Source organism: Pezoporus wallicus, unplaced genomic scaffold, assembly GCF_028554395.1.
Source record: "Pezoporus wallicus isolate ANWC-B61680 ecotype Strahan unplaced genomic scaffold, APGP_CSIRO_Pwel_v1 contig_14689, whole genome shotgun sequence".
Lineage (NCBI taxonomy): Eukaryota > Metazoa > Chordata > Aves > Psittaciformes > Psittacidae > Pezoporus > Pezoporus wallicus.
The window spans coordinates 466,891-493,436 of record NW_026637698.1 but is presented as its reverse complement, the minus strand read 5'-3'; the positions used below and the strand labels follow the sequence as shown (position 1 = coordinate 493,436).

Here is a 26,546-nt window from a genome sequence, read left to right as displayed (position 1 = left end):
CCCTCCATCTGAGCTGTGCATTGCCAGTGTGGAGCACAAACTGAGGCACAAATGGGAGTCACGGCCTGAATCACCCAGCAGTGCCATGGAAAGGTGTAAATCCAGAGTGCCAGCACCCTGCTCCAGCTTCTGTTTCCTCATGGAAAGCTGCTGTAGTAGCTGCCACTCTCCCAGATGAAAGCTAAGCAGTGGGAAATGGACTCACCCACTGCAATGGAGCCCCTGTGTTCCTGTTCACTGTCACTTGGCTGCTGCTTTACAGCCCCTTTCCTCTGGGTTTGCTCCATGTCTCTGTAGATTCTCCTTGTGAATGAAAAGAGAAATAATTAAGCAAAAGAAGCAAAAAAGTGAGGCTTTAAAAGCATCTTGGGGTCAGCAGCAAACTGGAGGCTCTGGGGATCTCACCTTTGTGTCTGGAAACAGACCTCTTCCCATGATTTGACCCTGTGCATTTAGGCTTCTGCAGGTGATGTCTGGGCACTCTGAAGAAGCCTTTTCCATTCCCAGCACTGAGAAGGAGCCATCAGACAGTAAGAAACCCAGGTAATGGTTGAAGGCAAAACAAAGTCAAACTGACCCCCAGTCACAGTCTGTATCCAGAGCATTTTATTACTTACAAAAGCTACAAAACAAAGCGCAGTGGTTTCCTCTGAACTCTTGTTTTCCACAGCAGGCCACAAACAAGAGCGGAACAGTAAAATGCTCCTGTGCAAACACCATCAAAAATAAACGTGTTCTTTTACGTACACATAAGTTACTGTCAAATATTAACATTGAACCATCTCTATACACGGGCTGCAACAAAAACGCAGCATTTTAATCTCCTCAATAAATCCGATGCTTTGCCTGTGACACACAGAAGATTTCAACCCTGTTTCTTCCCTTTCCTTACCTGCAGGATAGTTAAGTCTCATTTGAATTAATGTAAAAGCATCTCAGCAGCAGCATCCTGTGCACTGCAACCTCAATACCCAGGTTAAGGACAGAGAGGTGTCTGGGAAGCAAAGCTGTGATCAGAGGCACCTCTTGTCATGACATGCTCTGTCATCCTGACTGACAGGAGCACACAGTCCTCAGCCTCCTCTGGAAATCCTTCCCTTTAACAGCCAGGCTGACTTCTCCTTTGAGTGCATGTGTGAAATGTAGATGGGCCTGTCTGAAGCCACAGGCTGGTTTCCTCACAAGGCCTTAGAAGTTAAAAGCTATGAATAGGCTTTTATGAGGACACCACGACTGTCCCAGAGAGGAGAAGAACAGTTCTCCCCTCCCTGGATACTCATTAGGAACAAAAGAACATTGCATGATGCCTGAATCCAGGACACACGGATGGTTTAATAATGAACTGTAATAGCTGGAGGAGGATTGCCAAGCTCACAGTGTGGTGTTTAGTGCTCACAGAATGTTTCTGTTTGCAGCCTTTCTGACAGCACCTGAGCAACAGGGGAGTTCCAAGTCTCCCTGTGCACACAAACATACCCTTAGCTGTTCACTTCCACTCCCAAAGTGCTGTCCTTCATGTACCTAAATCCATTAAGCACCACATCTGAGCAAAGCTCTGGCATTTCCACCTTGCTGGAGAATGGGTGAAGATGCAGATCTCCCCTGTCCATGGCAACAGTCACTGCACAAGGGTGAGGATGAGCAGAATCATCACCTTTTGCAGCTTCCTCTCGCACAACTCGGTAGTTCTCTAGGGTCAAGCTCACGCTGGGGATAGCAGGAGTGTGAGCTACATTCATTGTCTTCCTTGACCTGAACCTTTGGTAGCAGAAGAGGAGAGACAAGACCAGCGTGTCTATGAGCAGCTCAAACATTTCAACCACAGACAACACTGAGGATCCAAACCAGAGGCTCCACTGGCTTCCCATGCTGGACAGAAGGAGATTCTCCTGTGGAAAGAATCAAAGGGTTGTGTTCATCAAACACAGCAGAGCTCTGGGAACACGGGATTACTGCAGGTCAGCAAGCTGCCTGCCACCTGGGGAGCAATTCTGTGTGATTGTGTAAAATGGGACATTTCCAAGTCTCTTCCCCAAGAAGAATAATCCCATCCCATTTTGGGGGCTGTAAATAATCCCCCCTCCAACCCCACACAGCCCACTTGTAACTAATGACAGGTAGCAACGTTTTCAGCTGATGCAGTGCAACCTACTGTGAGTAAAGGAGACTCGTTCACAGACTGGTAGTTCAGTTGCTGGTAGAAGATTGTCACCTTGGCAATATCCTTCCTGTAGTGGAGGAAGGGAGCAGTTAGCAACGGTGGGATGTCCACATGTCATTCACCTGGTGCAAGGGAGGTCTGGCAGTCTCCTCTCTCCACTCAGGCTTTCTTCCTGAGGGTGTTAAACATAAGCTTGGGAAAAGGTTACAGACGGGATTGTCACACAGTGCTGTGAGCAGAGATGGGGAATTCACTGGATGACCCTGTACATTCATCCATACGGATGAAGAGTTAATCCATAGTTTTAAGAGGAGCACCTTCTCACAGTGACTGACCTGTTGCTGGTGGAGTTATACCCATTCTGATGCCTCAGAGCCTGGCGGACCCAGTCCTGCAGCAGAGTAGAGGTACGTTACTGGCAATCTGCCTTCTGAGTTTGGGTATGTTTAATGCTTTGTAAATGTAGATTTCATTAGCAATCAAATGGCCACTGCAAGTGATAACAAAGGATGTGATCCACTGGTTTATAACATAAAGTGACAGCTATCAAATGGTAGTTGTATTTGCCACAATAGCAAGGAAAGACACACTGATAGTTTAGTTGTGTGTAGTATTCTGGTTCTTAAATTCTGCCCTTACTGGCAATGCCACCAAATCGTTTCCTCTCTCCAAATGTATTGGTTGTATTTACATGTAATTATCACCTCTATCACACGAATTAATTACCCAGCCCTACAGCCTGAATACCCATTTAACATCAGAACACAAGAAATGGCAAGAGGCAATCTGCTGACTCACAGAATTACCATCGTAGCCCTGCAGCACCTCGCAGGCAGTAATGAGTTGTTACACCACAACACCCACTGGAAGCAGAAAGTCATTAACACCAGTTTGTAGGTGGGAACTGAGGCAGTGAGGAGAATTGCTTAAGGTCACAAAGAAGTTTGGATTAGAACTGGAATCGAATGTACATCTCAGTCTGGCATCTCAACTACAAGGTCATTCCCTTGGGCACACTTTGCTTTATTTGCCACTTCCATTGCTGTGGCTTGACTCACTGTTTGCACCCTGAATGTTCCAACAAGCACAGTAAAGATAGCATCCCCTCTAAACACAAGAGTTGTCTGTATGGACTACCTGAGACTTCGCTGATGGCCATTTAGCTGTCCCAGCAGACACCTTGTACAGTGATTCCCTGATGAGATAAAAACAGAGACTGTGGTCACTACGGCTCTTGGCATTTAAAAGTGAATACATGAAGGAGTTTAGCAATGGGAACTACTTGTTTAAATCTGAAGTTCTGAGAACTTTGGGAAAAGCTTCTAAATCAGCTTAGAACATAAACCCAAAGGATGCCCAAAAATTGGTCAGGAGGAAAACCAGAAGGGTTTCAAAATCCAGCATCAAACTGAAATCTCGGCTTCAGAAAGTGCCAGTGGGTCCCTAAGTTTTCCGCTAAGTTCCCAACATTTCCCCTGGTGTGATCTTTCCCCTGCAAGCTGGCATTTATTGCACCCTGCTTTTGTGACCTACCGGCAGGGCTTGGGGCACTGCTCGAAACAATTGAGGTGATGGTTTCGGAGCCTGTTGTACAGCTGGTAAAAGCAGTGACCTGGTGAGAGAAACGGAACGCACTCAGACGCTTCCTCGGGGAATGGAAGGCTACCAAACCCTCTGCCCTCACCTTGGCCTTCCCAAGCACACAGCACTCTCTAAGAGACCTATTTTTGGCTCACTCTCACTTTGGAATGGCTCCAAATGGAACTAATTACGTGTGTGCAGTGAGATCTGCTGAGGGCAGGCGAACCAGCTAAAGCAAGAGAAGTCATTCAAAGCTTTGTCTTACAGCAGCACAGCCACCAATGCTGAGAACACAAAAGAGCTTGACCTTATATTAATGGCCTTAATAAAAGGATGTTTGATAGCACTGAGATTTTTTTATGCACTATATCCATGATATTTCCACACAGAAAGGGGTCTGCCATCTGGCTGGATTCAGCGATGTGAGGAATTAGTCTAAGCAGGAAATAGGCACAAAGTAGAAGGGCAGATCTATGGAGTCACGTCAGCAGTGACCGCTGCAGGAAGCTGTTCCTTCCACAAGGACAGGAGAGCAGGCTGCTGCTCTTACCCCACGCAGGCTGCTTGTTGTAGTCACAGTACTCAGCACCAGGAGGCAGCGGGTAGTAGTAGTAGCCACAGCCGCATTTCCGAACCATTATGTGCTGAAAGCAGGAATGCAGACAAGCCTGGGAAATGGAGAAGGCATAAAAAATTGGATGAGCCAGAAACTCTCAAGTGCCCCAACCTCCAGCAGAAGCCTGCAGCTGGTAGGAGACAACACACAGCTCTGTCAGTGCAAAAAGACAGCAGCCAGTACTCGAGTGTGACGATGCAAAAGGTTTTCACTTTCCATTCCTTGTCTTTACCTCTCAGAGCAGTATTGAGCTCAGTCAGAAATCTCCCCCGTTTTCATTATGGGAGTAACATCTCAGTTAAACAAACATCCAGAGCCGAGAGCAACTGCTTACACAAATAAAGACCTGATGGCCCAAGAATTTCCTACCAGAGCAGTCCAGCTGCCTTGACTGGCTCACTGCCTGATCTTTCTTGTGTTACAAGGAGGGAAGAGCCCTGGTGTCTACGACTGAGTATCCTCCACGCAGTCAAACACATCCCAAGTTACAAACCCCTGTTTGTGAGCTTCTTTTCAGAGGGGCATGAATCTCTCTGTTATCTCCAGCAGTGAACCTGCTGGTTTGTAAAAGCTCTCTGGACAGTAAAGTAGGACTTGTTTGCTATTAATCCACTGTGAATAAGCTGGGGCCTCAGCCAGCAGCTCTGACAATACCTGCAGGGTGTAGGAGTTGTTGTACAGGAGTTTAACATCCACATCATTGCCATTAGTCGTGCATTTCCCATAATTGCCACCCAGGCGATTCACCTCATCCTGTGGACACAGAGAAGAGGCCTGAGTGATTAGGAGCTGTAATTGGACCTATCCATCACCATCTAATCTTAACTGGATGGAGCATCATATACAGGGCAGGAAATGTAGTAATAGACATGAGCAGCCGAGCTATACCTTGCTAATAAAACATACACAGTACCAGGGCAAAGGTAGGAGAGTGCACGTGGTAAATCACTATCCTTCAGGTGACAAGCAGTAACTCATCATGTCAAATAACTAAATCACTACTGAATGTTTGCTCTCATCCTGCTATACACATGAAGCCCCCTGTGCAGAGCTGGAATGAGGTGTAAGAGCCCCACAGGACCTTTGTACTGAGGACCAAAAGGCTCCTTGCGCATTTGGAATCATTTTGGTTTACCCACTGGAACCTGAGCCCAGTGAAGAGAGAAAAGGGGTTTGCACATATATACATATACATGTACACCTGCTACTACATGTCAGGAAGTGAACCCAGGAGTCCCACAGGTGTGTAAGAAAACAACCAATGCTCCTGAGCAAGTGGCTAACCTGCTGAATGCCTATGGTAGTTGCAATGCCTGGTCTGATGTCAAAGCCTTCATGCTCCAGGAATGGTGTCTGATTGTGGTTGTGTATCATCACTTTCACACCTGCTACTGTAGACAAGAGTGGGATGTGATCCTTCTGCTCTGCTCTCAGGATAAGGGAAAGTCCTGTCAACCAGAGAAAGGGAAGCAGATAACAACTTATTCTGGGCCAAAACAGGAACCTCACTAAGTCTTGAATCCTCAGCACTGATGGAATTGCTGTTTTAACTCACAGAAGAGCCATTCTTTTTCTAGAGTCCCAGTAAGTGATCAGTTAATAACTGCACCAGCTTATTCCAAAACTAGTAATATTCTGCTTGCTGTAGGTTAAGATATTGCTGATATGGTTATCATGTATATGTGGCTAGTGAAGCAAGCAAACAGAGTACACTGTTTGTGCCACCAGACTAGAAGAGGGGGCTGTATCTCAGTAAGCTGTGTATAGAAGGTGTATTTAAGCCATAGCCAAATTATATTAACTTTACCTTTTTTTCCCACCCTTTGCCAAATAACATACCGTAAGGAATTCCTGGTTTTGTAGCTGTCCAAAAAGAGTCTGTTCCCTTGCTGTTAAAAGTATAGCAGCTTCCAAAGACTGGGTGGTGAAAGTGAACATAGTCACTGAAATCAAGAGAGATGTTAAGGGGTTTTCATTATGAGTGTAGCAGCACCTTTACTTCTATGTAGGATGTGTTTTGTGTATGTCTGTGTGTGTACAGCAGTGCCTATGGGAAGGAGCTGTTAACTCACTGGAGAGTACATAAGAGCACCAGAAACACTAAATGCAGAAGAATTAAGAGTCAGTTGCCTCCAGGAAAGATAAAAAAAGACCTTATCTCATAAAATGATCCACAACCACCTTTGCAGACCTTCTTCCTCTTTGCTGGAAGTGTTCAGAAACACTTAAATTTGCCTTCTGCTTATTCTGAGTCATAGATGAGTGCACTGGTGTATGTGGAAGATACATTTGTGGAAGAGCTTCCAAGAGTGGAGACCTTAGGCATGCAGGAAAAAGAAGGTACCTTTGCCATGGGTATGTGCAGCAGGCTCATGTCTTTGCCTCTAGGGACAAAAGGATGTCTAAAGGCCATCTGACCCTTTTGGGGTTCATTGAATTTCTATTTCTGAATTTCTGATCATGAAAGGCTGTTCTTTCTTTCTTTCAGCTGGATCTCCAACCAGGGCTAAGCCTGGCAGTAGGCCATAAGGTGAAGTGTAGGCTCAGTTTCATCTCCCAAGCCCTTGAGCTCTGCTGATCACAACTAGAGCCTCAAGAAGTAACATACCTGGGTCTGCAGGGCTCCCCATCATACTGACAGGAGTAAACCATATCTTCTATTTGCTCCTCATGATCAGAAATGTTGATTATAACAGGTAGCTGGGACATGATATTCATGTAGTGAAACCTGTACCATTCAAGAATCGCATCCATCCCAGATGAGTAAGTCTTGTAGAAGCAATTCCCACCTGTGGCATTGCACTGGAAGAAGAGAGGGGCCATTCAGTACAGCCAGGACACAACAGTCTGAGGGTAACAGAGATCAGGGGGTAAAGGCAATGCTGGATACAGGAACAAGGGAAACCACTATTTTTTTCATCAGAAATTGAAGTTTCTGATCATTTTAGTTATCACAGAATCACAGAATGGCTGAGGCTGGATGGGACCTCTGGACATCTTGTTATTTGGGAAGCACCTCCTCTCCTCCAGCTGAGTTAGGTGTGCTGCTTGATCTCAGTGTGAGGGAAAAGAGGACAGGGCTAGTGGGAATTCTCTATAGTCCATGAATCAAGAGCCAAGTCCTGAGACACTTTCTTTGTTCTTACTCTCAGGCCTCAGACAAGTGAACACCCCCAGATTCTGGTGGAAGCGGGTGAAAGACTTCAGGATGGGGTAAAATGATGATAATCAGACAAAAATTGCTGGTCTTTCAAGCTATGTCAATCTCTCTCTGGCTTCTGCTCTTAGATCGATACTAAACCTGGTTTTGATATGAAGAATCCAAAGCATTCGTGCTCTTGTCCAGTCACAGATGCACATTTATTGTATTCATCTTGATTTTTTATTGCCATCTTTTGTTTTATCTACAACAGTTTTAGTGCCCCAGTACCACAGCATTTAGACACTGAGGGGATCCTTGCATGTCGTTTCTCTGTCATTTCTTGGCTCACCAGCTCAGTCTAGGTGTTTTGTACATGTTTAGAAAGGGGTACAATGATTTTTCACTCATTGTTTTGAATGTACCTTGTGAGAGCTTTGTCAGGGCCCTGAGGGCACTGTTAGGCTTTAACAGCCCTAAGCAGCCTCACCTGGGGCCTCCAACCACACCCTCTGCCCATGGGCTCAGCAGCATATTTAAACTCAGCCCAGGGGCTTCAGCTCTTCTTTGGGCTGGGGTCTAGAGCTGCTTTTCAGCCAGGCTGCTGCTGTGCTCTTGCTTCACTGTGGACCCTCTTGATCCAGTGAGTAAACTTCATAGCCTGATCTCAAACCTGCCTCATCACCGTGAACCTCCTGATGAGCTGGAACTTGGCTGGCCTGGACATCATCTGTGGGCTTTCCCTGCTTGCTTGCTCAGGTACTTGTGGGCTCCCCTCTGTCTCCTGTCCTTTAGGAAGCATCCAGTTCTATCTGCTGTGTCTGTAGCCAGGTTAAAGTCTCAAAGAGGACATGAACTTACCAGCCTGAAGCCCACCCTGGACTGCTTCTTTCCTGACCTGTTATTGTGGCCAGGCATTCTTAAGAGTGAGAAGTTTTGGCTCAGCTTGAAGGTAGATCTGCTGAGGTTGCCTATGCTTGACAGGTCTTTTATGTGGATGTTTTTCTCATTCATGTGGATTAAGCTGGCTGATGTGTTGATGCCATACAGAAAAGCAATGGATTTCTCTGCCATGTGATCCAGCTGAACAAGATGTTCACTGACCAGTTCAAATCTGCAAGGAACAGAAGTATTTGTGAATATCCACATTTCTATTACACAAAGACACTCTATTTTATGTACCTTGTGTATTTTATGTATGTATGGAAGAGCTACTCTCCCGATCTCTGCAGACCTCTGTGTGAGCAGTTAGTAACTATGGTACCTATGCTTAACATACATAACTTAAACTAGTAGTAGTAGCTGACTTTCCAGTTGCTGGATCCTGTACCGTAAACCTCAGAACTTGCAGCTGTGCAGCATCAGCAGCACAAACTGTTCTTCCTGTCAGCCAGCTAGATAATTATTCTGAGGAAACTACATAATTCCTTTACTATGTCATTTGAAATGTCTTGAGAAGTTGCCACTCTTGTGTGAGCCCTGTTTGACAAGCAGAGCCACACAGCCTTCTATAGAAGTTATGTTCTTTCCTTAAAGCCATTCTGTGGTATGAAAACCCAAGCAGAATCAGCTCTAGCATGTATCACTCCAGGGACTGGGAGTTTACTTAGGAATGAATGCACACAGTAGCCATGTTTTCATCAGAGCACAAAATCAGTTAGCAGCTTGAGCCAAGTCACAAGGTGAAGTTCCCTCTATCCTGACTCAGTGCGTGAAACAAACTGCTACAAGCTGTTGCATAATTCCCAAAAAGATCTTATCCTAAAACCAGTTTGGAAGTAACAATAGTCCATTTCCACCTCTGAGAGGCAGAGAGGCTCCTCCAGGCTGCAGTCATCACCTTGCTAACCCTTCCTGAACTCTTGCGACTAAAGAGATGACTACAAGGAGAAAGCACAGGTTACCTGTATGGGTCCAGGTTGCAGATGGTTATAGCTGGGAACATCTTAGGCCCTGAATGCATTGACATGGTCAGGACAACAGGGTAGGCCCAGTACTGGCTGAACATGAGTGCAAACTGCCAGTATAACATGCCAAAGCTGGCAAGAAAAAGCAGAGTCCAAAAAGCTGTTTTCATCCTATTGCTGTCTGAGCATACGAGGCGGATGGTGCCATGGATTGTTGTGTTCTTACAGAAGAACTCAAACATATCCTTGAAGGAATCATAAAACTCAATCAAGCCTTCTTTCTTCTCTTCTTCTCTTGCCACTTCCTGCTCCATCCTCTAAGTCTGTTTCTGTTCAAGGCAAAAACAGAAGTATCTTGTTAGAGACCATGGCCAATGTACGGGCTGTTTCAAACAGGGTGCCAATGAGTTTGCTGCTAGCAAAAGCTGAAAATAACTGTGAGCTGGGACACCAGGAAATAGTGCAAAGTTCAGATGTCCTGCATAGTGCTGCTCAAGGAACTCAAGGCAATCTATCACGTTTAGGCTGTGACTTCTCTGTTAGCATGGATACACAGAATTAGTGACTAAGGCAGGAGCTGAGGAGTCTGCAGCCAAAGCGGTGCGTAGTTTTCTTTCTAAGAACACTAAGGATCAGCTTCTAACTCTGAAACACTGTCACTGTGCATTAACACAGATCTGGAACTAATGCATTATTATGAGTGTATTGCTAGAGGAACAAGCTGCCCTATAGCCTCAAACAAACCTGTCTCAACTAGCATTGTGGTTTCATCTCTATGTCAGGGAATCAGGATAAATCCAACCTTCAAGTCAATGACAGGGACAAATTAGAATCTGGGTTTAATTTTTGCTGCAGAATGGAGGTAAACAGGATTAATTTCTACCATCCCTGAAACAGAGCTGCTTCCAGGATGAAATACAGTAAGTATTCCACAGCTAAGATGAGCAGAATGAGGTATTGGGAATGGAAGGGAGGAAAAACAACATCTCAATTGAAAACATAGAAGGGGTTAACTAAATTAGGATGTGTATAAAGCACTGCAGATACTAATTAAACTAAAATGCTGTTGGGTTGTTTCTGAAGACCCTAGAAATAGTAATTGTTGCTATTAACAGGACTATTGCCACCTATCTTTAACTTAAAGAGTTTCCTTCAGGAACCTAAAAATCTTCTTTTATTTTACAGAAGAGAAAAGGGAACAAAAACTGAAAATCACTCAAGAGTGACATAACTGGAAATCAAAAATCCATCTCCTTTGTCACAGTAAGTAGAACATCTATTGTGCTACTCTCCATCGTTTCAGGCTTCATGCTGATAAAAGTGTGTTATTTATGCTCATATATATTGTAGCCAGCACAGACTGAGGAAACGTTCCAAACCGATACTAAAACCTAAGGATGTTGGACTAATGTTGACAGACTTCCACGTACTGAACATGACATCAAGTCCTGCAATCTGTGAGTTCCCAACATTACAGCACCCTGTGAATCACTCTACCTATTATGCTATTAAGAGAAGTTTACTCAGTGCACTTTGGTACAATCTCGACTTGAAATGAAAATCTTACAAATACAGTATCAGAGTTTGAAGCCAAGACAAGGAATGCAGGAATAACTAAAGAATTGTTGCAATTGAGCTGTGTGATAAGGAAATGAAAGCTCAGGTCCTTTATTGAGTTATGGCTTTGAAGTGGTGGTGGTGGTGGCTTGGTCTGAGGTGCCAGTGCGGTTACCACAGCTGATACACAAAGCTGCAGTATCCTCATCCTCAAGCAGACCTCTCCATTTTAAACCATGGCTTTATTTCAGAGGTTCTTGGACTAGGATACTTCATAGGAAATTGTATCTTAGAATTCCAAACTGCTAAAACAGTGTATTAATGTCAGTAAGATTAGGAATAATCCTTAAGTGGTGAAGAGCACTCCAAAAGCTACTACCAGATTAGCTTTAAAATAGCCCACAGCATATTATCTGACAAGGACACACAGATTATCACGAGCTATTTTCCCCACAGACCACCATACATACCATGTTAGTATTTTCTAAGGTATTGTTTAACAATAATACAAAGTTAACTCGAAGGCATCTGCACCTCCTGAATACTTTTGTTATTAAACATGACATGATTCTTCAGATTTTAGATGCACTTGCCATTAAGCAAGGACAGGGAGCCAAAGCAAACTGAAACATTAAGAAACAGGGCATGAACAATTAGAAGAAAAGATGTGTGATAAAGAATCAAAGTGGGAAATGAGCATTTCCATGCTCTGCTACAAGGAAACGCAGACTACGCAGTACTCTGACCCACTGGTTACCCATTTTATCAACCAGATTTACAGCTGAAGGCATAGAGCTGAGGTTTCTTCACACAAAAGGGACTATCTATGGCAAACTCCAGAAACAAATCCAACATGGTCTAGTTACACATTATTCAGATAGAACTCTAATGCTAAATTGCATGTTCAGCCTTTAACTTAGCTCTTTCTCATTTTAATGAGATAAGAATACATTAAAATGCACCTGCAGTGTATGTTAAGGAACATATTGAATGAGTCCTTAAATATTTATGGTACTTAAAGATAGAAATGAAAACTGTGTGATACTAAAACAGGAAAATGCAATTTGTTGCTGTTGTATGAATCCCACTTGTCAGCCTTGCTCTAATGAGAAAAAGGTTAAGAGTTACCAAAAGTGAGTGTTAAATGAAATCTATCAAGCACGCTTTTTCTATGTATAGCTTTGAATCTAAAAAAGCACCTCTATACCATGGTTTTCAGTGGCAATCCCCAGTTTTCAGACACTCTGACAGGGCTTTTAAAGCTATGTCTAGTTAGTTCATACCATCTGAATCTGCATTCTCAAAATAACTAGCACGAAAAAGCACATGATAATGCAAGTCACCCCAGGGGGAAGCTTCCAAAGCACACGTGTACAGGCAACGGAACACCCTCTCTCCATTGGTTTCCCAGATCAGCCTACCACTAATTTGTTTAACATAGCAATTGCAGTCAGCAACTTGAAACACAAACAGTGACCAGTTGCCTGTCTTCTCTGTGGTAAATGCCTGGAGAGAGGCTGCAGGTTATAAGGAAGTCAGTGGAAGTTATAGAGCAGTGGCAAGCAAGTATATGTCTATGTATTATCACAGCAGCTCAATGCTCAACACACACTAGACACTTAGACATGCATGTCATGTAGTCAAATACCTAACCATGTGTATATCTACATATCAAACATACATACACATATACAGAAATACAAAGTAGAGTAAAACCAGATTGAAGGAGACCCACTGTACCTTGGCAGAAACTCTTATCTTTGAGTGTTTGAGTAGCCACTAGACTCAGCCTCCAGCTTTGTCCTGAGCAGAAGACAAGTCTTGGTCCAGAGTGTGCAGGATTCCTTCCCTAACTGGAGATACCCTGGGAGATCTCCAGCCTATATGGATTGTATTGATGACATCAAAAGGGGCAGGACTTAAAGAGATCATGGAAATTATTCAAAGCATGATCCAGGGAATAATAGGAAGTGAATGAACTGGACAAACAAGTTAACATGAAGGCTACGCTAGAGCTAAAGTTGGTTTGAGTGGTGGTGATGTGTTCTTTATTTAATGGCCAGGACAGCTTTTTAGCCATAATTCTTACAGATGCCATCATAATTTCTACAAATACAGAGGGAAGTAACCAAGGATCCTATAAGGTTCTTTCAGCTCTGATTTTTCCCATAAGGAACTAGCTTTCTGTCTTTCCATGGTTTCCGGAGGTTTGCAGGCTCCCCAGTAATTGAAGCCATTAAGGTTTCCACAGGTGTGCTTGAGGAATTACATACCTCTGTAATCTGAAATGATCAGCTACTCAGGCTAAGGCACACGTGGCAATGGATTTCTTCCTGCTTCTCCAAGAATATTGCTCATCTGTAGTGGGCTATTCCATCCCCATTAAATTCTTAATGCTGTTCTTCTCTTCAGATGTTGAGACTTGACTAGACTAAATCAACTATGACACTCAACTGAAATCAGAGCATCCTGGTTTTGTAATGCTGCTTATTTAAGGCTTGCAAAAGGCTGCATAAGTAATGCAGAAGTAGATTTGGAATTCTGAGGCTGCAGAGACACCAGCACCTAGGACTGCTTGCACAATTACTACTGACACAGGCCCAGTTGGAAAACAGCTCCCCAGTGGTTTTGCAAGAGGCTTTGTTATATGAAAATATGAATACTTTGGGTATGGATAATGTTTAGAGTTCCAGATCAGCCCAGGGCTTTATGAGATTGGCTGGAACCAGGTGTGCTATTACCTTGGAAGTGTGAAACACTGCCATTTGCAAAGACAACTGAAACTGTCTATTAAACTGTATTCAAAAAGAAGGGGGAAAAGAGAGATATCAGGGGAAATGTGCTCTTCTGACTTTGATTTAAGTCCTGTTCACATCTTTAGCAATTGCTTTGCGCTGGATTCTGCTTTAGGAAAACAGAACCTGTAGAACATGTGTCTCCCATTTTAAAATGATTAATCTAAAAGATGATGATCCTATTAAACAGCTTCTACTAATGTGATTTACCCCCCTTTGGTATTAAAAGGGAATGCCATAAAACATGTGGAAAATGGTTTAAATATTCCAAAAGCCAGTGTTTGGGGGTACAAAAATTAAATAATTAAACTTTTGCTTAAAAATATAATCCAACTGGCTCTTGAAAGAACAGCTACAGCAGAGGCACTTGTCACTGGCTGATGAAGAGGTAAGCAGTTCAATTCTCGTTAAAGAACTCAAAAGACTGAAACCCAGATTCTGTCATGTCCATTTACTTGTCCCCCACCCTTCTTCCTCACTTCATTTTACATTGTGCAATAGAAAATCACAACAATAAATCCTTGACAATGAAATTATTGCACAATGAACATACACAAGACAAAGTCTGTTGCTTCATTATGGCTGCAGGCCTCAGTGTAGAGATTCTCTGGCAACACATCAGAACAATACCTTCTGAGCCAGCCATGAATTTTTCCTGCAGGAAATGGAGAAGAACTGGATATGCAGACAACGCTGTCCCTCAAGCAAGATACCATTTCTGTTTGCACTTGCTCATTTGTCATTGTGTATCCTCAACTGGGAGGAGAGGGGAAGAGAGCTCTGTCACTGGTTAAAAAGTAAGTTGGTTTTTCTTTCAAAATACAGAGATTATGGAGATAACACTCATGAGAGAGTCCTTTAGAGCTGCAAAATGGCTATGTTAGCATTACTCTGCAATGGGGCAGAAAATGTTTGTAATGCTCATAGTACCGTAGTGGAGGGAAGGAGTACACTGCATGCACAATAGAGCAGCAGCAAATGTCAGTGGTTGAATACACCCTCTGGATGTGCTACCCTTGACACAGAAGGATGCCTCCCACACTGTAAGGCTTCAAGCCCCTTTCCCTGAATTACAATTTCTTCCCCAATTGATATTAATTTGATATTAATGGAATTGCATCCCATTTAGGTGATAAAAACCATACAGGTAAACAAAAGAAGGGAATTCTGACAGTTTGCTTTTAAGCTGTCATATATTGAAGGAACTGTCCAAATTCCACTCTTCCCTCTTTCTCTACACTAGCCTTGATTATTGTGCATACTCATTCTAGGTGGTGATGCAGTTCTTGCCTATCTGACAGACTGCTGAAACAAATGAGAATCAGGTGGTATAAAAATGCCACTAAACATGTCTTTGTCTTAACATCAGCACCAGCTCAGAGTAACAGAAGAGAAGTACAAAGAGCATCTTGCAGGCAGAGAGATGAGACTTTAGCTACTTCATGTGGGCAAGAAGAGTTAGAGAATTAATGCTCCTCATGGAATGGACTCAGGCACTTATGAAAATCTACCACAGACTATCATTTATCCTTGAGTACATCCTTACAGCTAGTGCACACGAAGAGCTTTGCTCTCTATAGATCAAATCTCTCATAACACTGACTTTGGTTGCTTATTAGACACTAAGCAGATGAGCAGTATAGGGACAGTTCAGCATGTAGACCATCCAGTATACCTGCCTCTTCCTACATATGCTGTTGCTCCAGGCTTGAGGTCAGAGATTAAACTGGAGAAGCTTAGTGATGATCTCTGGCTGGTCCCTCTTGCTGTGACTAGCTACTCCTCCAGAGCTCAGATATTCATGCTTTGTCCAATATGATTTTAAATGTCCAAAGCAAGAGGTGTCACCATGGCACTCTCCGCTCTCACATCTCACTTCTTGTGAGAACACTGAATTGCAGTGAGATGAGTCTGACCAGATAGAAGAGTGTTTTTGTCTTGCACAGCAATGAGAGGACACTAGCTACTCATTCATGAAGACTTTCCGTTGGTTGAAAATCACTTGCACTGAGAGACCTAAAACGAGCTAGCAAACTGAAAGGGCATATCAAAATCCCCCCCCACTTCCAGCAGCTTTCCCTGCTGCCATTCCACACTGTGAACTTTACTGTAATTTGCTGTTACAAGCCACACCAACTGTCTTTCAGTTATGAACTTTCTCCCTTATTACATCTGTTTCACACTATTACGTACTCTCACACTTCAGAGTTTCATTACTTTCCATTATCCCTCAACTTGTCTTCCAGAGATTCCCCACTTTTCAGCATGTTGTTCTTCAGTCTGTGAGCTGAGAAAAGCAGCCTTTAGCATCCCTTCTGCTAGCACTGGCAGGGACATGGAGCAGATCCTGCATTCTCCTGCCTTCAGGAGCCTTTGTAGATCTACAGTTTAAACTTCATTTTTAGCAAATCTTGCTTTACTCACGTCACTTGTTCCTGCATGAATGGTGGTTTATCCCCTGGAATGCTCCAGGCTGCTCTGTCAAACCATCTTCCACATTTGCTCTCGTTACACAGGATGCAGCATACCAACCCAGCTTTCCTCTCGCTGAAATCAGCGTGACTTGTCTCCTCTGGCTTTGTGGAAACTCCCTCACGGTGCTTTCTTCATGGCCACTGGATAAGCCAGTCTACTACTCCTCCCACTCAAAGGCTGACAGCCTTCTGTGGGCAACTAGGGAATAAGGAAACTCCCAGTGCTTCCTTTTTGCACTTGGTTGGCTGTGCTGTGTATGGACTTGAACTGGCACGCACCAGGCTCTGCCTCCTGAGTTTTTTCCTAGTTCTTACAAGCCAGAACCACTTTGTCATCATTTCAAAGCAGACTGTGAAATCGTTCCTGTGCTGTCCTACTGGAGAAAGGAGCAGTACTCAGAGGTATTATGGATGTGCTGACAACTTGTTCGGTCCTATGCAAGAGGCAGAACAAAGCAGTCCCTGCCCTGGAGAACTTCCAAACATTGCTTAATGTCTACTTTTGATCCTGCTCTAAATGGTCCTGAACTGACTCTGATTTTTCAGGTGTTTTCCTCATCTCTGGAATCTGCGTTGAAGCTCTGCTCACCAAAAGTTCTTCTGAGAATCCCAATATTCATTGCTTTGCTTGTGTGATGCTCTGAGCCGTGGCTGAGGAGATCTCTATCTTGAAACCACAGTGAGCTATGCCTGCAGAAATAGGATAGCATCGGTGTACCTTGGTGTCCCTTTTGCACTGGTCTGCATCTAGCCAAAGCAGCTTTGAATGCTGCAAAGGCTGCCAAACCTGCTCAAGGATGTAGGTAACACCGCTTACCTTGTGCTGAGCTCTTAGTGTTCTGGTTTTATCACCAGCAGTGCCTGGGTTGGCAAGGCTAAAGCTAGGTGGCACATCCTTACAAAAGCCAGGAATCCCAGCACTGAGCACATGCATGCTCTGCTAGTCACCAGCCATTTAAACATTCCTTAATTACACCCCTTGCTCTGAAAAGGCCCCACATAACCCCTGCTTTTCATTAGGCCTCCACCAGAGGCGCAGAGGGTTAAAACTGCAGCCTCAGTAGTAAAACCCTGCTTGCTTCCAGTATGACCAAGCATTCATTTCTACTCACTCACCTTTCTGAGTAAGATGTCTGTAGCTGCTCCTGTCATGCCTCTGGGATAACACCTGCCTTCTTGTTTCTCTTCCTGTTCTCTGTTCTTGTTTCTTTAGTCACAAGTCTTCATAGATAATGTTCCACTTGTTCAGACCTGTCAACCCCTCAGCCAATTCCACAGATTCACAGGATGGTGAAATCCTGCTCGCTAGTGGTTTTTTCTTAATCCTACTCCAGCTCAGTACCTGTAGGAATGCTGATGCAATTAGGACTGGCAGAGGCTGGAGAACATCAGTAAAAGCTTCTTGTACTGTGGACATGTAAAACAGAGCCATCCTGGAATCACAGATACCATAACTCCGTCACAAATGAAGCCCAAACCTCCCCAAGCAGTTGTTCAAGCTCCTGGAGAAAGTGGCAGATGGTACTTCTGGCTCCTGTCTTCTGGCAGTAGACAAGTAGATCTTCCCTGGTGATCCCTACTCCTCTTGGTACCCAGGAAAGAGAGAGCAATGCAACGTTAAGGATCAATTCACTGGCGATAATCAATCCAGTAGCTTTAGGCTTTCCTATTGGGACCTAGCAAAGATGTCAACAAGAGGAAGAGGTACTACAGTATGGCAGCTAGGAAGGAGGGGAATGAAGAAACCGGGAACAAACTGCGCAAGGGCAAAACAGTCATTAGCGAATCAGTAACTGAAACCAGCTATTACATAAGTGGCTGTGTCAGTGTCATACCTCTTCAGATGGAGGAGTTTTGGGTTAAATTCAGGTGTAATACCACATTGTCCATCAGCAACCTCTAAAGGATTCCTTCACTTTCTTGCAGAACAGCTCTATCCATGCCTGAGTGGGTAAGTGCAGTCATAGCCTTCATGCCCCAGCAGCAAATGTACTCTACACAAATACAGCTCTATACAGGTTACCAGTACTGAAAACTTTACAAAGCAGAGTAATGACGCTCTGAATGCAGGTAAAGCCTCAGGGAAGCAGCATGGCTGAAGAGAAGACCTGGCTTTAGGAAAGAGATAGTTTTGTAACCTCTAAATGCTGCCGAAGGCGGTCCAAACCGCTAGGCCGATGTAAGGATTCCATTGATGACTTATTTTTGATTCATTCAATCTTGCAGATGATCTGGGAGACCCATGAATGTCCTCGTGCTCTGGGTCCGTTTGTTCTGATGCTTGGGGTGTGCTCATTCACACTGTACTTAGCCAAAAATCTGCTATTAATCACTTGTTTTTCAGTGTGTTTTTCACGGCCAGGAAAGCTTTATGAGCCATTCCAAGAGTTAAAACGCTGCCATGTGAGTTCCAGGACCCGTACCTCACTATGAGTAATGTGCAGTGAATAGTCCACCTGGAGAGCATAAATATTCCTGGTTTGACCTGTCTGTTCAGAAACCCTCCACAGAAATCCCCAAACAAGCCCCAAAAGCCAGATCAGGAAGGGTCTGTAACCAAAAGGAGTTAAACTGGCCTAGTGATGTTTTCTAACTGAATTTATCCCATAGGCACCATATAAAACCCAAGTAGAGGCAAAAGTCTACAAAAAGGTCGTTGCTGTTGATTCTAACTCCTCACAACTGTTGAAGGTTTGATTCTAGTTGATTCTAACTCTTCACAACTGTTTGTTCAAAGTCTACACCTTTTTTAGTGGAGAGTCCCTGCTTTGCCAAGGTTTTGTCCATTCTCTAGCACATTTAAAACAACCTAAACTCCACCTAACTGAACTGAAAAACTCAAGGTGATGATGTTCAATTTTCCTTATCCACCAGGACAGTGAAAGCAATGGCAATAAATTCAACACACCACCAACAGACAAGGGTAGAGTCTGCCACAGAGAAATACCCACTTGAAAGCCTTAAACTCTTGAACTTTTCTCTGGCTGTGCAATCTTGGCCAAATCTTCCTGCCTGCCTCTCTCTGTTGCCTCATCTCTGCAATGGCCATAATGACACTTTGCAGCATTGTTGAGAGGGTTAATTGGTGTTTGTATAAAGCTCTGGTGATGTAAGCTGCCATGTAAGCATGATGATGACTACAGCTTTGATACTACTTGCTAATTGCGACAGGATGGGCTGTAGTCATGCTGTAGTATTTAAAAACATGTTTTTAAGAGATATTCCTAGATCTCATCTGCTGTTTTAAGATGATCAGTGCTTACTCCTGTATTAGACAATTGGGTGACAGAATTCCTTGTGCATTTAGAAGTTGCATTGGAATTAACTTCCCACACAGTGCAAGGGGTGCTGCCTATATCAGATCCCATGTTTTGGCCTTTAGCTTTCAGCCTCATCAGATGAGCTCCTTGCAATGCCTCTTGCTTAACATAACAGACTTTCTTCTCACTTCAAGGGTAAGATCTGGAGATTATTTTCGCTATTTGTCTGTAGATCAAGAACACCTGTAATCTGCATTTGCTATGCTGGCCATTGAATATGCCTCCAGATAGATGTGAATATGAATCACGAGGGCCTATAACATTCACCTGATGTTGTTATTGCAATTCTCTCTCCTCTTTGAGAGAATGCATTCCCTCCTCAGACAAGGACTGACAGTTACTACAATGCAAGTAAGGCATGCAGCATTAGCTAATTTTGGAAAGTGCCTTAGCAAAAAATACCCTGGTTTTCTTCATTATCCTGCCATTGTGACTGGAATCTGCCAGCAGGTTTTGGCAGCAAACATCAACTTGCTATTCTTTTCCATTCCAAACCTGAACACTGACTTTGACTTGAACTCTGCTCAAGACATTCCCTGTTTCCCTGTGCCCTCCTTTGCCACTGCAGCTAGCTTAGTTTGTTAAAACAATACTGTATTCTACACACACCTGTGTACTAAGACTAAGCATGACAGTGGAGTTACAAAGAGGGTAAGATCGGGGGGGTTTGCTGTTGGGATGAACATATGCAGATTACCTTTGATCTGTCACAGACTTCAGAACATGCCCTGAGCCCCCCTCAGGAGAAGACTCCTAGGACACATTGTCATGAATATTCAGTGTAAATTATGAGATGGAACATCACTCTGTTATTCTGGGTGCCACAGGAAATAACGCTGCCTTGCTCTTGCTGATAATCTGTCTGACGTACATTTATTATTAAGCTGCCCAGAGACTATGCTGGCAGACCTCAATTCTAAACCTTTTTTGTACCAATAGTTCCCAAAGGCTTCTCTTCTTCAAAGACGTGTCTTCCTGCAGGGCTAGAGTATCTCTAAAAACTTGCATCAGTAAGTGAACTATTTATCTACCTGAACCGAGGAGAATCTGGCTGTAAAAGACTGCATGTGCTTTTGCTGTCTGCTCCAACCATCCTGGTGGCATTCAGTGCATGCTCATTTCTCTTCATGGCCATAAGGAGATCAGAAGGTGGAGTGGAAGAGTGAGGATTTAAAGCTTGGGTTAAGCTTAGCAGGTACTGTCTTGCTTAATAAGTTCTATAAAGGAAATGTTTTACTATTGAAAACACTCATCAGCTCAGCCAGGATCTTCCTGTAGGACTAAATTAGTATTTTAAATAAGAAAAACTATGTTGTCACAAAAACTTGCTGTGAAATTGCAAATGATCTCTGTGCAGAATGATTATCGGTGGAGATTACCTGGCTTTAAAGGAAGTTCAGCAGCAATGAAACCACAGCCATTATAATGGCTTTTGAAGGCAGACATCCATCTTGCAAGGTAATAGCTTAATAACATTCTAATACAGGCACGCTGTTCTTTGGATATAAAGAGCAATGTAATCGCACAAATGTCAAATACTAAAGAGAAGCATGCGGAAGCGGTGAAAGGCTCTCAGAGAAAGTGATGAACAGCAAGGAGAAACTGGCATGTCATGCTATTTGTCTCTGCATCTTAAGGTGATGTCATTAGAAGGTCACTTATGGCCACTGATGGCTGTGTACCAATTATCGTTTGAGAAACACGGGATGGAGAGGTAAATGGGAACTCTATCCTGGGGATGGAGCTCCTTACCTAGTACACGTGGGATAAAGGAAGAAGAGGACTGACCTTTTCTCTTTCTGACTCAGAAACATGTCAGAATCATTTTCTAGTAGATAGTAATACTATCTCCTTGTCCATCATCGTAAAGCAGGTCACACCTGACCTTAACCAGGCAGGAGAGGAAATCAAAGAGAGAAAAAAGCTCTTGTTTCAGCAAGTTTATCAGGGATTTATCAGTGCTTAGGTTAAATTGCCTGTCATTGTATTTGGGTCACCTAAGGCTGTCTGCCTGCCTGCTGCCTCTCCAACTCAGACAGCAGAAAAAGTAATAAATCACAAGTATGATGCCTGGAAATATTAATCTGGCCTGCAAATGAACAACATTGATTGCTATCTTAAGAGCAGTGATTATGGAAACCCAAGATTATGATTCATGCTTGGCCCTTGCTGATGAGAAACCTTTGGTCCAGAGAGCTCAAGGTAGGTGACACTCACCAAATGATTAAGTGTGTGTGCTTCCAGTAAAGCTGTATAAATATTATCTTTATATTATACAAGAAAAAAAATTGAATGATGGAACAATGGAATGATTTCCTCATGATCAACAATGAATCAGGGAGACTCAGGAGCCATCACAGCCCTTCTCTGAAACTCAAGGTAATCACTACGTTGAAGCAATTTATGAACCAGTTATCAATTTCCATTAAAAGAAAGGATGAGGATCAGTCTCCCAGGGAATCAAAGGGTTTGGGGAATTCTGCAAAATCATATAGTTCTACTAGATAATAATGCATTATACTTCTGTAATACCATGAAGCAAACAAGTACTATAGAGACAAAACAGTCACTGAGGAAAGTTACTCTGCAAGAGCCAGTGTGGCAGTTAAAGCAATAAACCCACTCAGAAGGGCAAAGTACCAAAGCCAAGAGACACAATTAAGCACACAATACCTCTAAAATTGTTTTTGGGTTAAAGATTAGGAGCCAACTTAGTAGCACTTGAAGAGAAAATCAAACCAAACCCTCCTATGTTGTTTCATTCATCAATGAAGTGGAATGACTTTGAGATGGGAAAGCAACAAGATGTTCTAATGCAAATGACCTTGCTCATAGTTTAGACCTGGAAGTGATGCATCTCATACGCACTTGAAATTGGAAGGGAATTCAGGAAGGCAGGATATAATTACTTGAACTAAACCTGGCCAGGACATTAGCACTCATGTTCTGTACCCTAATGAAAAGATCTCTGAAGGATTATTGGTCAAGGATATCTCCTGGTTTGAATGCAAGCTCAGACAGTGGAAAGCATGTGATCAGTTAGTGCTCTATTACAGACGTGGCCCAGGGACAGTGATTTATTGTTTCGGTGTCACTGTTCTCATCTGCACACTAGTAATTACAATTGCAGCACATTCAGTGATGGAGTCTCACCAGATTGAACAGCAAGTATCCTTCTGCTTTTAACAAGGTTCAGGTTTCCAAACTTCTTTTGGTGAAAAAAAAGAGGAAACCCAAACTCATCAAAGCTTTGCATTGCCCCAGAATGAACAAATACACTTTAAAGGTTACACACAGCTCAGCAATATTTGTTAATGCTTAAACACAAAACCAAAGTCCTAACTAAGGCCTTTCAGGGAACAGTGTCCAGAGCACACATTTTACACAGGCTAAAGGAAGAAAGCCTTCACCAGTATCACTGAGCTCCTTACAATTGTCTTTGGCAAACACTGACAACAGTCTTGCCAATAAATGGTGCTCCCTTGCTCAATAAGAGAAGATGTCACTGCAGCTTCCTGAGCTAAATCACCTGTTACTCACAGGATGAATTCTTCAAGGTGATGGTTCAGTGCTACTTCTTCCTTAACAACATCCTAAAGATTCAGTCTTTCTTTCCCCATGGCTTTGCAGAGTTTCAGCCCCGTGCCTGACTTGCTTCCAGCCCATCCAGATCAAGGTTGCCACAGTCCCCTTTGCTCTGAGACCCTCGAGTAATTTTTCCCCCACTTGTTCTCTTCTTCCATCCAAGCTTTTTGCTCCTCTGTGCAAATCCATCCTCAATTTACTGTACTTGGCAATGTCCACTCACTTGGGAGAGAACACATTATAACTGACTGATCTTCCAATCCCACAGGCTATAGAGACTGAAAAACCAGTAAAGGGCCTAATGGGTAGCTCTTTGTATTCAAGGCAGAAGTAAAGATTCCTGGTTTATTTTCACTACTTAAGATGAGACCTATCTTGGTTATCTGAAGCAGCAATGGGTTCAATGGTCAACCTATGAGGTAGCTAAAGAAACAAACCTACCAACTGAATACATATGAGACGACATCCTCTCCTGATCCCACTGTAACATGGCTGTCGGTAATGGGATTTGGGGAAATTGCTTCCCCAAGGATATATGCAATGTCTTTCTGGGATATAAGAGCTTTCCTTTTCACCAGCATCCTCAGTTCTGAGCAGCCTTGAGGCTGCTCTTCAAAGCATTCTGAGTCCTTCTGGACAATCTAAGCTGAGAAGCAATCTAAGAGAAGCTGAGCAGCCACAGCATTGCCACATTTACTGGACAAGATTATGTTTGAGGACATGTGAGCACTAATTACCCCTCACAACATTCCTCAGGGTGCGTTTTCTTTCTCAATTTATTTCTTCATCCACCAAGGTCAGCCTCAAAATACTCATTTGACTGCATGTGGGGAGCAGTGCATGAAGTACCACTTTCACTGGGTGGAGAAAATGAAGCAAAGGACTTACTCAAAGGCACCCACAAATGGAACAAATTCCAATTCCTGTTATTTGTATCTGTCCTGAAAATCTGCAATGCTTTTCTTACGACTGAAGGAAGATTTTCTGCAGTGTGAAAGTCAGACAGCTCTGGGGTTTAAAATAATACAAAAGGTCTGGTCACAAGCACATAAAGATGTTTTCATGTCCTGTAACCAGCCATGATCCTGCTGAGGAGCCCATAACAAATTAAAGAGCAACTCCAATCGTCATGAGATAGTAAACTGTCTCACTTGTCTCTGTCTTGGAGTTATTCACCTTCTAATTTAGCAGCATGTACTTACTTACTTGATGCATTTAATGATTTCAGAGTGTAAATTTGGAATTTCTATTGACTTCCCAAGCTCAGGTTTAAAATATGCCTTGGAGATACGAGAGCAGTCCACCAAAGATACTTTACAGAGAGGAAATTCTCTGGTGTTATTCATTCGCATGTTGGAAAACAACTGGGAAGAAAGACACTACCCTGAGAGAGAAGTCTCATTCTACGCTATCATCAGTGTTGAGAATAACATACCAGAGAGATGAATGGAATGTGAATGACAACACACTTATGTATGAAATACTTTGGGGCTGGGGAACATTAGAGAGAATGACAGAAGTGTAAATATGAGCTCTGGAATCCCTTCAGCATTTGGGGGCCTTTATTACAGTCTCCAGGTTTGCATGTTTCTCACAGTTCTAGACTTGGATGACTCAGTAGGAATTCCTGTGTAATCACACCAAAAAAAAACCAAAATGGTGTAGCAGAGAGAAAAAACCATGTAGTTATCCTCAGGTATAAAATTAGGTATGGATTACACTGCATGAGTTGCCATGGGGAAGTTATTAGGTGAAATACACGTGGGCTAAAACAGCATTCTAATAATACCTTGTATTCATACAGTGCTTTAAATCTTTAAGTATAATAGTGATTTATAATAAGGAATTCCTTCTGTTCTGCAATACCTTCAAGCATTTGTAAACTGTGAGCTCAGATCAGATATAAGGCTGAGTGAGTGTAAGAGATTAACATAAAGCTGACCAACTATTGCTGCTTTGGTGTATGAAAGATCCTGTTATTGTGATTGAGACTGAGATAATAACGAGAAATATTAAGACATCTGACAGGAAACTACCATGAGATTAAATTGCTTACAACCCTCAATAACTGAAAGTATTTTTGTTTGAGATTGGCTTTTTTTTCCCCCTAAAATCTCTATCATTTTGCTACTTCTGGAAAAATAGTTCTTGTCCAGATCTGAAGCTTAAGTAACAAAACTTCTTCCATCTCTCCCTGGGGCTCCGTAAGTCCAAACATCATTTCAGTTTGTCGCACAACTGCAGCTCTCTCTGGGGTCTAACATAACAGTCACTTTACATCAACAACCCTGCCTCAGTGCTCAGGACACAACTGAAAACTCCACAGTCCCACTAAAACTGCACAGACATGCTTGAAATACTGTGAGGACACAAGATTTTGCAATCCTCAGTTTGTCGAAACAAAGTGAAATTTAAAACTTATAGATGGTTTCAGGTTTGGGTTTTGCCCAAAGGTACTGACATCACAGCCAATGTTTTTCCTCCCCTTTCTTGCCGTTGATTAACCCATGACAGGCAGCGCAAGCCTGTGCAGAGCCTGTGCTGCTCTGACAACTAAGAGCTTAAAACTTACGTGGGCTACCACTGCCCTCTGTTGGTACCTGTGCAGGGGGGCTCCAGCACAGAGCAGACCCATGGTCACTGCTGGAGCTGATCTCACAGATGATGCCTCTTTCGGAACAGTAAGAAAAATTCTGGCCTTTATTGCAGTCCTGTGGTCCCGTCTATGAGTCTGTAGCAAACTCTCTGAGCAACTCATTTTTCTTTTCTGCCTTTTTGTTTCACCTGAGCAATAAAAGAAGATTATCAGCAAAGCAACAGAGGTGTGCTTCTCTTAAACTAGCACCCATGCTGATAGTTAATGAAGAGAAGACAGTGGCCTTCTCTATACCTGGAGTGGTGAACGCAGATCATAGAATCCCAGACTGGTTTGTGTTGGAAGGGACCTTAAAACTCACCCACTTCCAACCCCCTGCCATGGGCAGGGACCCCTTCCACTAGAGCAGCTTGATCCAAGCCCCTGTGTCCAACCTGGCCTTGAACACTGCCAGGGATGGGGCAGCCACAGCTTCTCTGGGCACCCTGTGCCAGTGTTTCCCAGGGAAGAACTTCTTATTAACATCTAAATCTCCCCTCTGTCAGTTTAAAGCCATTCCCCTGGTCCTATCATTACACCCCCTTGTGATACATGTCTAGATGGATATAGCAAATTTCAAAACTCCTTAAAGAAAAGCATTGGAAGGGAGTGAGCAAAGAATTTCTCTCAACTGGGATACAATTCAGGGTATAGGTGACAAGCAAAGTGCCAAAACAGTAAATGTTAACCAGCAATTGGTTATTTGTCTTTTGAAATGGAGTTTTTAATTGGGTGGTGACTTCTGTGTGTGAACAAGCACAAGCGATCTGAGTCAG

The 26,546-nt window shown here is 43.2% G+C and overlaps 1 protein-coding gene and 1 long non-coding RNA gene across 5 annotated transcripts; one reads left to right on the top strand and one right to left on the bottom strand.

Annotated features, from left to right (window-relative positions):
* Positions 1–605: 605 nt before the first annotated feature.
* Positions 606–25,895, bottom strand: SCNN1D (sodium channel epithelial 1 subunit delta). 4 transcript variants are annotated; one of them, XM_057407236.1, is made up of 14 exons: positions 17,347–18,423; positions 16,181–16,920; positions 9,402–9,733; positions 8,359–8,611; positions 6,967–7,160; positions 6,198–6,301; positions 5,643–5,806; positions 5,013–5,111; positions 4,293–4,410; positions 3,695–3,773; positions 3,299–3,356; positions 2,497–2,552; positions 2,153–2,228; positions 606–1,889 (listed from the first exon to the last, which is right to left on the bottom strand). In XM_057407236.1, the coding sequence occupies exons 3-14, from the start codon at positions 9,716–9,718 to the stop codon at positions 1,479–1,481; spliced, it is 1,929 nt and encodes a 642-aa protein (XP_057263219.1). In that variant the 5' UTR covers positions 9,719–9,733; positions 16,181–16,920; positions 17,347–18,423; the 3' UTR covers positions 606–1,478. The 4 variants fall into 4 exon arrangements, with proteins under 4 accessions (XP_057263219.1, XP_057263221.1, XP_057263223.1 ...); XM_057407238.1 differs by having other exon boundaries at positions 16,820–16,920; XM_057407240.1 differs by lacking the exons at positions 16,181–16,920; positions 17,347–18,423 and adding an exon at positions 25,736–25,895.
* Positions 8,082–13,730, top strand: LOC130598124 (uncharacterized). The gene is made up of 3 exons (XR_008971946.1): positions 8,082–8,140; positions 10,590–10,667; positions 13,213–13,730. It is a non-coding gene; the product is annotated as an uncharacterized LOC130598124 (long non-coding RNA).
* Positions 25,896–26,546: the final 651 nt, after the last annotated feature.

Excerpts from the sequence above, each read along its gene's own strand:
- SCNN1D (XM_057407240.1), bottom strand. The coding sequence starts at position 9,718 with ATGGAGCAGGAAGTGGCAAGAGAAGAAGAGAAGAAAGAAGGCTTGATT. Across the intron at positions 6,302-6,966 it reads GGGGAGCCCTGCAGACCCAG|TGACTATGTTCACTTTCACC; the intron begins GTATGTTACTTC and ends TCTTGATTTCAG. Across the intron at positions 5,112-5,642 it reads CTACCATAGGCATTCAGCAG|GATGAGGTGAATCGCCTGGG; the intron begins GTTAGCCACTTG and ends CTGTGTCCACAG.